Source organism: Ambystoma mexicanum, chromosome 14, assembly GCF_040938575.1.
Source record: "Ambystoma mexicanum isolate Mex_15411 chromosome 14, UKY_AmexF1_1, whole genome shotgun sequence".
Lineage (NCBI taxonomy): Eukaryota > Metazoa > Chordata > Amphibia > Caudata > Ambystomatidae > Ambystoma > Ambystoma mexicanum.
This window is the reverse complement of record NC_090940.1, coordinates 506,932,100-506,949,185: the sequence shown is the minus strand read 5'-3', so window position 1 is coordinate 506,949,185 and position 17,086 is coordinate 506,932,100. Positions and strand designations below refer to the sequence as shown.

The 17,086-nt window shown below is 40.8% G+C and overlaps 1 protein-coding gene across 2 annotated transcripts in view; it reads left to right on the top strand.

The window, feature by feature from the left end:
- The window catches only part of SETD3 (SET domain containing 3, actin N3(tau)-histidine methyltransferase), an 800,835-nt gene extending 787,680 nt beyond the window's left edge, over positions 1-13,155 (top strand). Inside the window, exons 11-13 of one of the 2 annotated variants that reach the window (XM_069637733.1) lie at positions 7,551-7,636; positions 9,055-9,215; positions 11,213-13,155. In XM_069637733.1, the coding sequence (XP_069493834.1) occupies positions 7,551-7,636; positions 9,055-9,215; positions 11,213-11,665 (700 nt within the window). In that variant the 3' untranslated portion in view covers positions 11,666-13,155. The remainder of the gene's footprint in view (positions 1-7,550; positions 7,637-9,054; positions 9,216-11,212) is intronic. The other variant, XM_069637734.1, reaches the window with a different exon arrangement.
- Positions 13,156-17,086: the final 3,931 nt, after the last annotated feature.

The window sequence follows — 17,086 nt, the reverse complement described above, 5'->3', positions numbered from 1 at the left end:
CAAGATCTTGGGACCAGGAATCGGGGAAACCAATCAGACCGGATATCCATCAGAGCTTGCTGTATCAGGATCTACAGTGGTGGACACAAGAGTCCAAAGTAATGATGGGGGCTACTTTCCAACCAGTCCCACATTCGGTGGTGATTACCAGAGATACATCCATGGAAGGTTGTGGGGGGGCACTCCAAAGTCTTTTTAAATTCACGGGAGGTGGTCCAATGTGGAGAAACGGCATCACATAAGCTATCTAGAGTTGTTAGCCATAGCTTTAGCACTCAGATCCTTCCAACCAATGATACAGAATGAGGTAGTTTTGGTCAGAACACACTACTATGTATTATGTCAACAAGCAGGGCGGGACAAAGTCCCTGGCTTTTTGCAAGCTAGCAGTACAGACCTGGAACTCGGCGGTGGCTTTGGGTTTTTTTCTCAGGGTTATTCACCTATCGGAGAGGGCAGCTCGGAGGCAGACAAACAGAGCAGGCTTGCAACTAATTCATACGAGTGAGAACTGAGCCACGAAGCACTGAACAGAATGTTCCTTAAGTCGGGTCTTCCAGAAGTGGACCTTTTTGCCACGTAGGAGAGCACAAAATGTTCTCTCTTTGCCTCCTGTACAGGCCAGGGCAGGACATCCTTAAGGGGTGCATTTCAGATGCCATTGGACCATCTGTGAGGATATGTCTTCCCTCCAATCCCCATTATACAAAGAGTTGTTCGCAAGATCAGGATTTCAGATGATTGCAGGATTATTCTAATAGCTCCCCATTGGTCATCGAGAGTGTGGTTCTCGGATTTACTCCATCTGTCACAGTCCAAGCCCATTCAGTTACAGACAGGGCAACTTCACCTGTTAACACAGCAGAAGGAGTCTGTGAGTCATCCAGCTCCGGACAAGCTAGCTAGCCTGCTCGGCTTGACTCCTGAAGAGGTAACGTTAGGACATCTTGGTCAGTCACAGCAAAATATGCAAATAATTCAAAAGGTTTGCAAGGAGTCTACCAGAAATTAGTACATGAGCAAATGGGCTCGATTCTGCTGTTGGGCTAAAGATAACAATGTCAGACCCCTGTCATGCTCCCTGGATTAGGTACTATCCTTCTCCGTTCACCTTGCTCATATGGGAGTACAGTTGGATACATGCTGCACCTACCTGGCGGCTATTGGAGCTTAGCAAAACAGTTACTGTTATCCTCAAATAATCCGGTGGTCAAGAAGCATCTTCAAGGTTTAACGAGGATTTACCCACTGATAACCAACCCTCATCCGTTTGCGACCTTAACATGGTTGAAGCGGCTTTAGCTCATAGGCCTTAGGAGCCAATGTCATCCTCCGATATTAAGTTGATCACTGACAAACCAGACCTTCTAGTGGCGGTAACCTCGGATCGATGAATTAGTGAAATTCAAGCACTCTAGGCCAAGGAACCAGATACAGTTTTCCACAGACAAAGGGTGGTTCTATGAAAACACATCCAGCATTTCTACCTAAGGTGGTCTCTTCATTCCATCTTTATCAGGAAATTGTGCTCCCCACATTTTTTCCAGAGCCCATATCAGAGGCAGATAATGATCTGCATTGTATACAGTTTTCCACAGACAAAGGGTGGTTCTATGAAAACACATCCAGCATTTCTACCTAAGGTGGTCTCTTCATTCCATCTTTATCAGGAAATTGTGCTCCCCACATTTTTTCCAGAGCCCATATCAGAGGCAGATAATGATCTGCATTGTCTAGATGTACGTAGGACACTTAAGTTCTACTTAGACAGGACCAAAGAGTTTAGGAACTCAGACAATCTTTTTGTCACTTTAGGGGGCTTATCTCCTGGCTCCCAGGCATCCAGAAGCCTTGATATCTAGGTGGACTGTAACTGCAATTATGGAACCCTAAAAAAGTTCAGAACAAGCCCCCACTGATGGGTAATCAATGCCCGTGCTGTAAGAGCTAAAGCCACGGCTGTGGCATACCAGAAGCAAGTGCCGTGCAATGTAATCAGCAAAGCGGCAACCTGGACATTCCCATCGGCCTTCTGTAAACATTGCTGCCTAGATATCAGTGCAAGGTCAGATGCATCATTGGTCAGGCGGTGCTGAAAATTCTTTTTTTGCCAAAAGCTCCTAATGACTTTCAGCCCCATTCCAGTTTCAATGGTGCATTGTAATCACCCGTGCAGTATGGAGGAAATGCGTCAGGTTGTAGGAGTAATAAAAAGTTACTCACAGTAGTGACTTAACTACTCGTAGCCCACAGTCCCTTTTCCTCCATGCAACCCACCCTCCACTCCCGATATTAAAAAGTTGCCAATTTGAACCTTCTCATGTCCAATGCCACAAAGGGGACTGATGTGCGGCGCCTGGGTGCAGGGTCAGCTGGGCATGGTTATGTCTACTTCCATGCACTCTAAATTTAAAGGGGAAAAGCACATTTTTGCAGGGCAAGGTGGTTCCAGTACCGTCCCTGTACAAGAAGACCCATGCAGTATGGAGGAACGGGGACTATGGACTAGGAATACTTCAGTCAGTACTGGGAGTAACTTTTTATTCCTACGTCAGTGCCCATTCAAAGTTATGGGGTGATAACCATACTGCTTTCATCAAATCTTGTAAGCTATTGCAGGTGAAGAACCTCTGTTATGATAAATTGACAGATGACACTCTGAATAGAAAAAAATATTCTTTATTGTATCCATGAAATACTGCATTTGGGTGTTTTAAATACTTCTAATGATGTTGAATAAGTGGCATTTTGGAATTCTTGTTGTGGGAAAATAAATGTGCATTTTAGATTGCAAACAACGGACTGCTCAGATGTTGTATACATGAAGAAAATCATTTTTAAAGTCGGCTGTGATGTACAATTAAATGAACTTTTTCAAGGCATATCTTCTACCATCTTGGCTAGAAATGGTAAAATGGATATTGTAGCTCTAGTAATGGTAGATCTAACATTATCCATATTGAAGAATATTTATAAATATGGGGCTGTTCTGGATCTCCTGGAAATAGAATGGTTGCTTTTGTTGCCCTTTCCCTAGTATCTTTTCTTAATAACAGGGAGGACTGAGGTTGGCTCCCCTACGTACTGCAATGAAGGGGCCATCAGGAGACTCAAGTGGGTGTGGAAATACCTTTTGAGGTGAGGGTCGAAACATGTTCTAATATTGCTAAAATGAAGATTGGTCTGAAACTAAGGCTCATTCAACAAAAGACGCTGTTTGGGTTAAATTGGTATATAAGCTGGATGTATAGTTGTGGATTATCCGAGAATGACATCTGCAAGGTATGCATCAGAGATAGATTCCCTTCCACACATGTGGGTTGAATGCGACAGGTTATAGATTTCTGGGCAGGGGTCCGAATCTGTGTGGCACTAGTTACTGATTATTATTTAGTTAAAAGCCCCTTCATCCCTTCTCGGGACAATTCTGCACAGCCTGTCCTAGCCAATGGGTGTAGTTTTACAGGACCTAGTCACGGCTAGAAAAGAAATTCCATAATTATCGAGGACGTGGAGAAAGACCCACCTTTGAAGACTGGCTAGAGGGCCTTACCTTGCTGTCTTATTGAAGGTGGGTATAATTTAATCTTGAGGATGTTTAATTATCTGTACATCTGACATCTCTTTGGCCATTGTGATCTTTGCCCAAACCCCATACCATTTCCCCTTGTAATTGCCTCCAATCATTGTGCAGGTCTTGTGTGTGGTTTGTGTGATCTCTACTGTGTGTTAACATACTTGCAGTTGGTGTAGTCACGTCCAACAAAGACATACTTGTTTATATTGAATCCTTTTCATACTGTTACATACTTAAAGGTTATTTGAAGGAGATATATGTTTATACTCGCAATAGAGGATAGCTGTCTTGTTTTAAACTAGAAGTGCCTGTTCACTCCTTAATTGCCTTGTTTTGCTTCTGTAAAAATGTTCAATCAATGAGACAATAATACTGCAATCCTATATCTAGGCTTACCTAAGAAACCGCCCTCTTTACGTCAATTGATTATATCAGTAAGACTGACCTAAAGACTCAAACTCTGAGACCATATTTTCCCAAATCGGACCTTAAAATAGCTACTTTGGGAACATCAAATTAGTCATCTTCCTGAGGTCTGAAATTATTAACCAGCGGCGTCAGCACCGTCCACGTGTGTGGGAGGAACGTACGCTGCAGGGTTACAGGCCAATCGTCGGCGCACACATAAGGGCGCTGCAGTACAGGTAATTGGGGTGGGGGTTTGAGTGCTTCAGGGCATGTGGGCAAAGTGATCTATCTGATCATTGCGCCGTGCCGTAATTGGCATCAACATTTTCTTTGGTGCATTTATGGGCAGCGCAGTGATCACACAGATTCATAATATGCACCAAGCAAAATACTCTGACCATCATTAGCCATTGTGTGAGGTGGTCATCCCAAAGATTCTAACTTCAAACCCTTCTCATGTGGCCAGGGAAAGGCAGCCGTTGACTGATCTTGACCCTGGGGGTGGTATTATGCGGGAGGATCACACGGGAGGGACTCTGGCCAGGAAGAACGGTAGAATCCTCTGAACAATTTTCCTAATGATCCTTCAGTATTAATGGCTTATTGAAAAATGAATGATCCTGATGTTAAAATAACTAAGAACATTATGGACTCCAAGTCCCATAATGCTCTTGCTCTTAGTAGTGAGATGAGGAACAGGGGTTCAGAGTTACCATGCTGTAATGAGCGGTCTAGTTGTTGTAATGACCCACAACTGACCGGGACCTTTAAACAGTTAAAGGTCTTTCAGGTGTGGACCAAAGAGGAGCAGCAGGAAGAAGCAGTTGATGGAGTCGCCGCTGTGCTGACAGCGGGATGCCGTGCAGAGAATGTGGAGCAGATCAAGATCCCTGTGGAATGCAGAGAACGCACAGCGGGAAGCGGTATTGAGCGAGAGAAGCTCTCTACGTCCTGTATCCCGTTCTGGTGTGAGGTAGTCACCGGTGAGCAAACAGAGCTGTGAAAGCTCCCTTGACTGCTAGTGTGAGCAGCAGAAGACTGATCAGAGCTGTCAAACGCTGAGGGAGACCCAACGAGTGCAGAAGCAGAACCGGCGAGTCAGAAGGAGACGCCAGGACATACCAGTGAATTGGCCTGATACAGGTGACCCTGGCCCGCTCCAAAGTAGACCGCTGTGTACGAATAAATCCTTTGAATACTGAACCTCTGAATTTAAGCAAACTGGGCACAATGCTCCTATTAGGAGATGTCGAAAAAGAGAATATGTAACCTGCAAAATATGTAACCTGCATTACCAAAGGCAAAAAAAGAGGCAATAACAAAGCTGAATGAATACAACTTGCCTAAAGGGGATAGCCAATAAGGGAACATTGTAACCTGCATTGCCCAAGCCAAAGAAGGCTGAGAGTGACACCAAGGCAAATTGAATATAACACCATAGAAGAAAATGCCCCTTGGGAGAAAGTTGTAAACTACAATGCCAACAGCCAATATGTTGTGGGAAAAGAAATATGAGACTGCAGGAGAAAAACCCTCCTTATAAAAAGGATCAAGGGGAGAGAACTGTAACCTGCATTGCCAAAGGCAACCAGATCTATATAAGAATCATTATCAATGTATAAAGTATACTTGAAGATGCAAGCCAAGTGTGTTGCAATTCAAAAGACTAACCGAAGAAGCACTTGTTGATTTAACCATCCGCATTGAGGATTTAAGTGTGGAAAGTTGCAAATAAGTCTTAAGTTGTAGTAGTAGGGGTTTTATCCTGGCAGGTGAGTAAACCAGGAAAGGGACAAGTAGTAGTTAGTCCTGGCAGGTGAGTGGACCAGGAAGAAGATACTTTGAAGTTATGTGAATATGGTAAAAGGTTGTGGTGGAAAAAAGTGGCCATTTCGCTACTGTATTTGATGAACTGTTGCATAACCATCCTGACTCAAGTCAATCCAAGAATATTCCTTTCAATGAACCTTCCTAACTACAGTATTGTTTATGAAGGAGAAACTAAGATCCGATGAAAAGTGATTGGCATTCAGTGAAAATATTAATTGACTTCTGACTTGGTGTGGGAAGAGAAAGTCTTGTTGGTTTGCCAAGTAGAAGGTTGTGGAAACCTTTGTCTTGAAGTGTGAAAAACCCTTTGGAACTAAGACTGTCACTTTACCAAGTACAAGACGTATTGAAGGAAAATAACGTCATATTATATCTGGAGTGGAACTTGGCTAGTGAAAAGAACTTTCTGTACATTGAACTTCGGTTTGAAACATCCTGAATTAATCCACAGGAAGGGGGATCCAACCCAAGGATTCTTGTTTATAACTTTTATGTTTGAATTTTTTTTGTGAAGTTGAAATAGCCACATAATTTAATAAAATGGCTACTTGTGAGAAAACTCTATCTATGTGTCTGTCTCGCATTTCTGACCCCTCACACCATGCAACTGCTGCTGTGGCAAGAGAACCAGGAATTGCACTTAAACACATCCTGTTTTATCTCGGCTTAAAGGTCGATGACATCCATCCAGGAACAATTTACTTAAGTAGTAGCCCCTCTGGTGAGAGTTGGGGGGAGGGGAGAGTAGATGGTGAAGGAGAGCACTGCTATAGCCTGAAAGGTTGTTAGGCTATCACATAAATTACACAATTTTGGTGATTGATCCTGATGTTTAAGAACTATGGTAGATCAGTTAGCTCATGGAAAATACAGAGGTACTCCCTGGAATAATTGGCCAAATTTTACTTGCACAATATCATTCGATTGACATATTGAAAGAATCGGTTTTTGCTTCACTTTGCAGCCTTTGTAATCTATCTTGCTTGCCAATCTGGCCATGAGTAGCTTGCATATTTCCATTGCTTTTCAATACTGCTAATTGATCATCCCAGCTTGCAGGTTGTACAGAATATCTACAACACAAGACATTAAGGAGGTTAATATTAGGAAGTGCTTGGACGAAGGCATTACTGTTATAAAGTTTTTCAGCAATTGTATTGTTTCCTAGGGGACTTAACACAGATTTCAGCTAGGGTAAAGAAAAGAGGGGTGGGTTCAGGTTAATAGTTCATAGTCTTTTATGTCAAGCTCAACATTTAATAGGAATAGAAACACAGGGCAGGCCTTAGCCAGAAATGTGATTAAGCACCAATTACTCCTATGTTCAATTATTTCCTGAGTAAAGACATTTTGAAGATCAGAGACCCAGTTGTGAAATCCTAGATATGGGTGTCACTGTTATAAGTGGAATTTAGTTTATCAGTTGGATTAAGATGGTTTACTTGGAAGAAAATATGGCTTTTTAAAATGTGTTCTGTTTATGAATGTTCCATGAGAACACCAACGTTGAAGAGACCTCTGGTTCTCTGGATTGTCACAGGAAAGCTGCATTGTTTCTCTGTCAGTATCTTACCTCTTGTTTTCCTGTGTCCACTCCCAATTCTGAATATATCTGTGTTATTTAATTTAGAGCAGTAGGTAACATTAGGACATTTCTTGACACTGTTATTAATATTCTGAAGGATGCCAATTTAATGTGAGGGTACATAATTGTTCAATTATTTCCGTTTGCTAGATCCAGTGTATTCGCCCTTCACATCACTGAGCCTCCTATCTCCGCCCAGCTGCTGGCTTTTCTCCGGGTGTTTTGTATGAGTGAAGGTAAACTCCTAAAATGTATAGTATTATTCTGAACATAAAATGTGTTCTAATTGTTCTGAAATGTGTTTGAAGAATAACGTTCTGTATGATCGAAATAGTGTGGGTGTTTGAAACCGTCTTGGGTCTGGCATCATACAAATGGGATGGTTACAACAATTCAATTAAGTTTTGGGAGGCGCTTGGAAACGGGTGAAAGTTGGTTTAGAATTGAGGCTTTCTTTTGGGTATGTTGAAGAATAATGGTTTAGTAGGATATTCCATCAGAGGATTGGCCTGCTGCTTTGTCTGGCACGTTTTCTTTGAGTTATACCTAGTATAAGGTGTACTGATGGAGCAGTTGCCCTCCTTTTTAGACTTGCAGACTTGGTAAGTCATGGTTCCCTTATTTAATATAACCTTATAGCCACAATCTAAACCCCACATTAAGTATGAAAGCACATGTTTCGTCTGTGGTGGCGGGGGTAGTTTGTTACACTAAATTGTTGGCTCATTTGAGGCACACGATTTCCCAAGAAAGCGCTGAGACAATAGCCAGGGCAATAATCGGTGCTAAATTGGATTATTGTTGCAGTCTCCTGCTGGGTATCAGTCAACGAGAATTGCATAGACTTCAGGTCGCCCAGAATTGGGCGGTCAGAGTAGCACTCAGACTCCACAGGCACAGCCATGCAACCGTGGCTAGACGCTCCTTGCACTGGCTCCCTGTTGAACCCCGGATTAATTTTAGAGTGCTAGGTATAGTCTTTAAATGCCGGCTTCAAATAATGGCAGCGTATCTACAACAGTACATAAAAGAGAAGTGTAGTCAAAGACTTCTGAGATCGGGTTCCCTACACCAGATCATACAGCAAAGATGTAAGATATCAAAAGCAGAAAAGAGAGAATTTAATGTGAAGGCCCCCTCGCTTTGGAATAATCTTCCCATAAGCTTGAGGAGGCACTCCTCTCTCCTCACGTTCAAGAAGGAATTGAAGACCCTCTTATTTGCATGACAAAACTCAGATACCCCCTACGGTACCGTCATCTGACTGGGGATCTTACAAAATCTCCTTAAGGCCTCCTGGACCTCTCCTTTTTTTTTTACTTACTCTTTTGGTTTTGTTTTTGTCCTTTACTGTAGTCCGCGCCTTTATTCCCGTGGGTCAATGCAATGGTGTGCATAACAAATGTAATGTAATGATTTATTCTAGAGTTCCTATATTGAATGCAGAAAAACACTAAAATATATTTTTAAAAGGCTGCACCCGATTTTGTGTAAACAGTTGACAGTCATCACAAATAGTTGTTGAGCAGATAAATAGCAGTGTGTTTACTTAAACTATGCAGTTTTTTAAAATAATGTTATAAGTTGTATTATGATAGAATGATTTCTGCCTGCAAGATATATAGTTGACATTGTGACCACTTATACTTGACAGAGGAACTGAAAGAACATTTACTTGGAGAACATGCCATTGATAAAATCTTCACACTTGGCAATTCTGAATTTCCAGTAAGCTGGGACAATGAAGTCAAACTATGGACATTTCTTGAAGCCAGAGCATCTCTTCTTTTGAAAACCTATAAAACAAGTGTTGAGGTAAACATGTCAGGATGGAGCCATTTTATTGATATGTATTTTTTGGAGCCTTTCCTGCAATACATGCCTACTATCTCCTAAAGGAAAATGTATTATTAGACATTTTCTATGTCTACGCTTCATGTGCATATTTTATCCCGCAAAACATTAAACATGGTTTACATCTTTTTTAATTCATTAGCATTCCCTACAAATGATTGTCCACATTCTATATTTTCTTGTTATATTTGCTTTATGAATGTGCCACAAGCACCGGATCACTTCATGGTACGCAAGTGGTGATAAAGGGTGAGCAGAGGGGTGGCAGAAAGTCAAAGAAACAAAGCTGAGAAACCATTCTGCCATTCACAGTAAGAAGTCATCTCCTTGGTAAATGTCCTCTGGGGCTCCATGAATTTGAGGGGTTCTGATGGCTCCCTGTTGTAGTTCTTGTTTTTAAACAGTCATAATATGAGAGGCTTTTTGAGAGTTTTTGTTTTCAATGTATGTTTAAATCTTAGAACGTTTTGTTGTGCTGAGTTTTAGTGAGAGCTTATTCCATAGCAATAACACTTTCAAGGTTAGCAGTTTTGTACAAATTCCACACTTTTATAGACTCACTGGGCAGTTTGTAACGCCCTAGCAGATGACTTGAGTACATCCAACATAGCACGTAGAACATTATCCTATTGTGAAATGTTTTTGTTCTGGGATTTAATTTGAACTACTTTTTCTCTCGCCCAAGAACTATGGTAACCACACTATGGCTCAACTTGAGCTTCATCTAATGCATTTTTTAAGGTTTTTGCTACTGGTGCATAGACAGAAATGTGTTCATTGGACCTACTGTTTTACACACATGGTTACTGATATCGTCTGTTGCAGAGTGCTTTTTCTCATCGTGCGTGGTTGTATGATCTTTCGTAATGGATGTCACTCATACTCTTAACAATAAATACACAGTCAAATGATTTAATCATTGCTTTTTACAGTATTTCTGCTTTTATCTTTCAAGCAAAATCTGACGATTGATTATAGAAATGCACCAATTTTTTAATTAAAAACCAGAAGAAACAAGCATTTTACATTAGCGTCAGGGGTGGGGGACTCTGCCCATCAGGATCCATGGATTGAGGACTGGAATCTACAATCTATGCCCACATTCCACGGAACCCGCAGGCTGCTCCCGCGCTGACGGCTGCTTTGCTCATGCTGTTAACCTCGGCTGCCGGGCAGTTAGCCCCCGTCCCAAACCTTGGAACGGGCTGTTAACGCCACATTAGTTCATATTGTAAATGCCCGCATGAGGCAGATTTGATGAAAGGTAGTCATTTGGCAACATCCAAAACAAACTAGGCCAATCGATTTCCCTTTTATGTGCACTTTTAACATTCTGGAGTTATGGCCATCACATGTTTAGCATACTTAATTCATTCACAGGTATTGTAAAGCTCCACCATTTGTACTATATGGACACACCTTGCTCCCCCTGCCCGCTTCCTTTGGGAATCATGCCCTGCACAGAATTACTGTGCGTATTCTTTTGTTGCGCGCTTCTCTGCATGTTGAGGATGCAAACAGCATGGAATGTTAGGAGTGGGGAACATAGCCAACTCAAACTCTTATGCCCTCAACTTTGTACATAAGCTTTGGCAGTTGCCAGCTGTGCATTCAGTCAGCCAAATCTAAAAATAGATGGCCTAAGTCGAATAGGTTGCCACTTCAGATTTGGAACATTGATGACAATAAAAAGAAAATGTATGAAGTGCATGTTTAAATGCTTAACTATTAACATTGTTGGTATTGGGTTTTGCAAGTACAGACATGGACATGATTCTAACATTAAGCACAATTGAAAATAAACCGATGTTTCAATTTTATTTGCATGTCTGATCCTATGTGAGGAATCATTTAAAAAGCTTATTTTACAAAATATTTGGTCCTAGAGAACATATGTTTGCATAGAAGTGGAACTGTTTGTGTATTTTTTATATTTATTTTGAATAATCTCTTTTCAGAATGACAAATTGTTATTGGAGTGTGGTGATCTTACTTTCCATGCAAGAATGGTTATCAAGCTGCGATTAGTGGAGAAAGAGATTTTGGAAAAGGCTGTTAAGAGTGCTACTGAAAATAGACTGCGCTATAGTAAGCAAATGGAGGAGGATGCCCCACTACCAAAATACGAAGAGAGCAACATTGCGTTGTTGGAGAACACTGTAGCAGACTCTAAACTCCCACTGATCCTGAGAAACCTTGACGATGAAGATGAGGTGCACAGAGAGTTTAAGTTGCATGAAGCAATGGCCATTGCAGAGATTCGAGAGAACGGGTTTACAAACGGCGAAGACTCAGTACCAAATGTAACCAAACCTGAGAATGAGTCACTTGCTCAAGATGAGACCAACAAAGAGACAGAAGGTGCCAAAGATTATTCAGAGGTTATCGAGGAGGTTAAAATAGAGTTGTAAAATAGTTTAACTTCAATGTGGAACTTAAAGCGGCTGAAGTTTATGAACCGTGCGTTTAAATTGCTGTTACATTGTTGCCACTTCTGCAGAAAGGACACAAATAGTTTGCTGCTTTTCCTCTGAACTTTTTGTTAGTTATTTAAAACATACTTTTGTTTGAACTAAGACTGCCACCTTTGACGTTGAGTAAAGTGTAAGATTATCTGTACATATGTAATGGACTAAACGTGATCTTATTTTCTTCCCGTCAAAAAGAAAACTCTTTTTTGCATTTTTCTACCCAGTATGAGTACCAAAGTCAGAAACCCTTCTTTCCCAACTTCCCCCTTCCCATGTAAACGAGGACAAACCACCATGTAGGAAATGTGGACTTCAGAGTGAAGAGGATTGGACAATTAGAGGAGTTAGGGACTTGCAAAAGACTTAAGACCATCATTTCTATTTAAGAAATCGAGAAACACAGTCTTTAAAATTTTTCGCATCTTTTTTGAGATTACACATGCTTTATTTTCACACAGTATATTTAAATGTCTCACTGTGGGCTATATATTACGAGTTTGTAGTGAAGATTTAAGAGCTTGGCAACTGAAGCCTATTTCTTGAAGCTAAACATATTGTTTCACTGCTAATAACATATTGATATATGTGCCTGCAAGTTGCCTATTTTGAAAGGAACGAAGAAAAGAAATGCAATTTGGAAGATCGTATTTTACCTCACAAGAGAATAACTTTTTCAATGAGACACTCTTCCTGCACACAAAGCTGTAAAGAAGAGTATATATATTTTGCTATTTTCTCACTTCTGCGTTCTGATGACATGCACACCTATAAAGCGGATCTACCCTTCCAAGAGTGTACAAGAGCATGACTTCAAAAGAGGTTTGAACTTTTAATGTTCTGCTTCATAACTTGATTCAGGATCAGTAGACGAACACAGTCAATAATGACAGTAATTTTTATGTCAGTTATATTATACGAGATGTACTGCTTAATCCTATGGAATAGGTTTTTTGCAAGTGGATTGTGATAGTGTAGTTTGATTATTTTTGAACTTTAAGTGCATAGATGTTTAAGACAAGGTAAACCCGCCTTGATTTTTTAACATAAGGCACAAGTGTTATTTAAGTGTTGTTGATAATCTTATGCTTTGACAATTGCAATAAATTTAGTACTTTGAAGTTTAGGTTTTTTTAAAATTCAAAAACGTTAATTTTTAGTTTTGACACTGAAGTAACATTCATTTGCTCAAATTTCATGTTTTAAAAAACAGATTTTCTTTTAAATCAGATCATTTTATTTACATTACAATGTTGGTAGTAGGCAGCACCGAATACTCTATCTGTAAAAAATGCTGCCAGTCCAGCAACGGCTTTAAACATGTACAGGATGAGGTTCCTCCTAAACATATTCACTGTTCCACAATGGCTAAAGGTATTAAAAACTAACCTTTTGACTAAAATCATTATTAAAAATAAAACACCTTTACTGTATTGTCTGTTACTTTTAATTTCCTCTAGTTCCTTTAAACATTTATGAACAGAAATGCAATCTTATTCAAATGCTTTGAAGGCACGTGCATGCCAACACTGGTTTTCAGCAAATAATGGCAAGCAGAATTTCTCATAGATGCTCTTTGCACGTTTACATCTCAAATCATCCCCACTTACTGGACTAGGACACAACGCCTCATTTGCTGGAAGCACCATGCAGGGTCCAATGCAAGATTCTAGACGGCACCCTTGTGACATTACTTCCTATAGTTTTACTGTTGGCCATCATGTAAATCTGCTCTCCACCCCCTCTTCTTTGCCTTTGTGGTGTTGGTGAAACTTCAAACTTTGGATCCAAGAGGGCACTCATTAACAATCGGAGGAATTGAGGAGGCAAGAAGTTCTTCAAATGTCTGTTCATCCGTTTACTGAGGTGAGTACAAGTTGAATTTGTTGTAAATTAAGCTTTAGGCAAAGCAATATTTTTTGCAGTGGCATGCTGTGTGGCTAGAGACAATAATCTGAGCACTCACCAAACCAGCAGCTTAGTCATTTTCAATGAAAGTTTAGTGAGGAGTGCTTAAGCAGTTAATCACTGTAGCTGCCTAGATTTTCATATTTGAGTAGAAACAAGATTTGGCCAAATTCTGTTGCAAACTAGATTTGTTTGATACTCCTCTTCCTTGTATTTATAGCCTGACTTTAGAATTTTCGCAGCACTACCCGAAGTCCAAGATGTAAATACCCAAGGAGAACGTGTGTAATAAGAAAATGCAATTACCAGATTACTGCTGTTTGCATGCTTACAGTTTCATCCTTGTAATGGCTTTATCAGTATCAACAAATATTTCTCGTAAAAAGTTCCAGCCCATCAGTTTGTTGAAATGGAGGATCTTGAGCAGTGGCACACTTTGTAATCGTCCAGCTGAACTTCTGTAACACCACCCTTAACTGTAAATATCTATTGTAACTATTTCACAATTTCTAACCCATAGGCTACTATGCTGCCAAGCTATTACACATGCTTAGAAGAGACAGTAAGCAAAACACAACAAACTCTGCACATCTAGTATGTGACCAGTTCCTTTTAGCAACGCCAACCTCATTGGGCTGTAAACCACCCCTCTACTGTTTTTAATGGAAATCCATTCAAGAAATATGATCTATTGCAAAAAAATATATTTTTTCCAACTTCCAGCAGCCCTATCATGCAGTAAATGTTTGATTTGGGTATGTTTCTTTACTATTTTGTATACTTAGCGGGACAATTGTCAGAGAATGTATCACAGGTACCCCAAACCTACCCCTAAACTGTGAAGCTTCTGTGTAGGCCCTCTATCACCATGGAAGCGATGCAACATTGCCCTCTCTCAGAGGGAATGTGCAATACAGAGAAGAAACCTGTAACACCTTCAGAACTGAGCCAAACGGCCACTGTGTGGGTAGGATGAGCTATTTTGTAAGTTCCTCTGCTATTAAGCTCGGGCTATGGTTGTAGAAGGCTGCCTGTAAGAATGCACATAAGCAGACAGGTTGGGCCAGCAATTGGTGGGTAAGAGCAAATTGGAACCCATGGGGGACCTTAAAGACACAAAAAGGCAAGGGTAATGAAGGAGACCATGTTGCGCTGCCGTGTCAAGGAAAAGCAGAAACATTCATTTATATAATTGTTTTATCACGGTTGAAGCAACATTTCATTTTAGTGGAGCTTATCTCCTTAAAGGAACCATTTAAAATCACAAATGAAGGTTAATATAAATATGGAACTATTTGAACACCATTGGTGTCAGAGTAAATGCTTTAGGACCACGTTTTCTGTCCTGAAAATATCTTTCAAATGAAACCTTAGAAATTAAAATCCATACATTAATGCCAAAGATGTTGATAGTTTTATGAACTTCCTGGGCATCCATCTTAATGTCTTCAATCATACATGCTGCATAACAGAGTAACATCATGAAAATGATTGATCTTTTTATACATTCTGATAACACAAGACCAGTCACACCTTTTTCATCACTAAAAGTGCCATGAACATACAAATCCTCCCCTACAAACACATGCACTGATTTTGAAAACAAGCTTTTTTTAAAACATTTAAACTATGCAGTACAATCTGAATTCTGTAATAGGGCAAACAGAAGCTGATAAAAAATGACATTTAAAAATCAGACATCACATTTTCATAATGAAGACCATATTCAACCGTGTTCATTTTATAAATCTTTTGCTTCACTGTAATATTAAGAGCTTGCGGTTGCAGCTTAGTTTGGGTCTTTTACTTTGCCTAAGTTCCATGAATCTGATTCATAATATCTTTAATGTGGTGTTCCTTCCAGAGTGCAGATAATGGAAAGCGGGTGTCCTTGGTTTGATGGCACGGAGGAGATCAAATATCCAGTCTTTAATAAGTTTGATGGTGCTAGTTGCATATATAGTATTACATTTTGAGCATATAATGTATACTGTAGGGGAGGCATAGTATCACAAGTATGACACTGACACAAAAGGTACAATTTGTAAAACCTTTATTAAAATTTCTGGGTTTGGAAAAACTCCTATTCTGCCCTATGACTAGGATGGGAGTAGTCCCGACCATCAAATAATATATAAAACAATCCTAGTGAAGTCCGTCAAAGCAATATGGCCTATGCTAACACAACCCAATGCCTGCCCTATCTCTTGTAAAAAAAAGTGCATAAAGGAGATATGTATGTAAAGGAAAATCAGTGGTCAAACATAAAGAATAAATGTGGCTGAATCAGCTCTCCTCCCCACACTAGACAGCACAGAGTAAGGCGGTCCCCGTAGGCAATATGACACACTCTGGCTATGGTTTTCATCACAAAACAGTTCAAGATGTGGATCGAGGCCCGCCTGGCCTTCCACGTTAAAGTTTCTCTTCCCAGACATCCAAATAAAGTTTCAACACAAAATTCACACCAGTCCCCCTCTGCCGGGCACACTTCTTCAAAACAAAAGTTCCCGTTGGTCCCTCTCTGTCGGGCTCAGACCTTTCACAGCAAAAGTTCAAGAATGTTTGCAGGGGGCGTCCTTCCCCAAACATATTACACTTTGGGTCTCCCTCAGTCGGGCTCAGACAGTTTTTGGATGTCAAAGACTTTCGAATGTGCCTGGCTTTCTGTACAGACCTCCGCAGGACCACTTCAACTCAAAGTTCTATGTTCATCTTTTTACTCTCCTCTTCTCTCAGGCTTAACTTTGATCACTTTCGGCTTTACAATTCACTCACTTTATCGTTACGACTTTCGAGTGGGCTACTTCTTTTCGCCGGACCACTCCGTTACTCAGTATCGCTGATTTCACAGCTGTCCTTACTTCAAAGTTCATTCACAAGTCTGCCTTTCTTTGCATCTCATCCACATGCATGTAGCCTTCACTTGCGATAAAATGTTGCCACTTCAATCTTTCTTTAACACACCGGTCTCTCAGGTGGCTTGCCAACTCACCGGCTATGTGGGTTTCTTTCTTGGTTTTACGATTTCCAATTCATGAGTCAAGGTTAGTACCAAAGGCTTGACCTCACCTCCCCAACTCTGCTGTTCACCCAGGAGGGTCACTGGCGTCCTTGAAACACAATGCAGGCTTCTCGTTTGGGATCTGGCCTTCTCCACTTGTTTTTCACAGCATTTTGGAGGCAACGACTTCCTGTAGAGAGCTCCTGTTTTTTTTCCGACCCACTGCTCTTGTCATGTCCAGTACGATGTATATGGGTTAGTCTTGGTACTCTATCACCCTATTCTTCGGCCCAGTGTTTGTGTAGAAAGGGGGGGGAGCTGGGACATCGGAGAGTTCTAAAAAATATGATGGGTTGGATGGGCAAAAAAGGGGGGATACCATGTCTCCCCATAGGCTGTCTCACCCCCACTCCCCGAAGACCCACACCCAGGTGATCCTCCCACACTGGTCC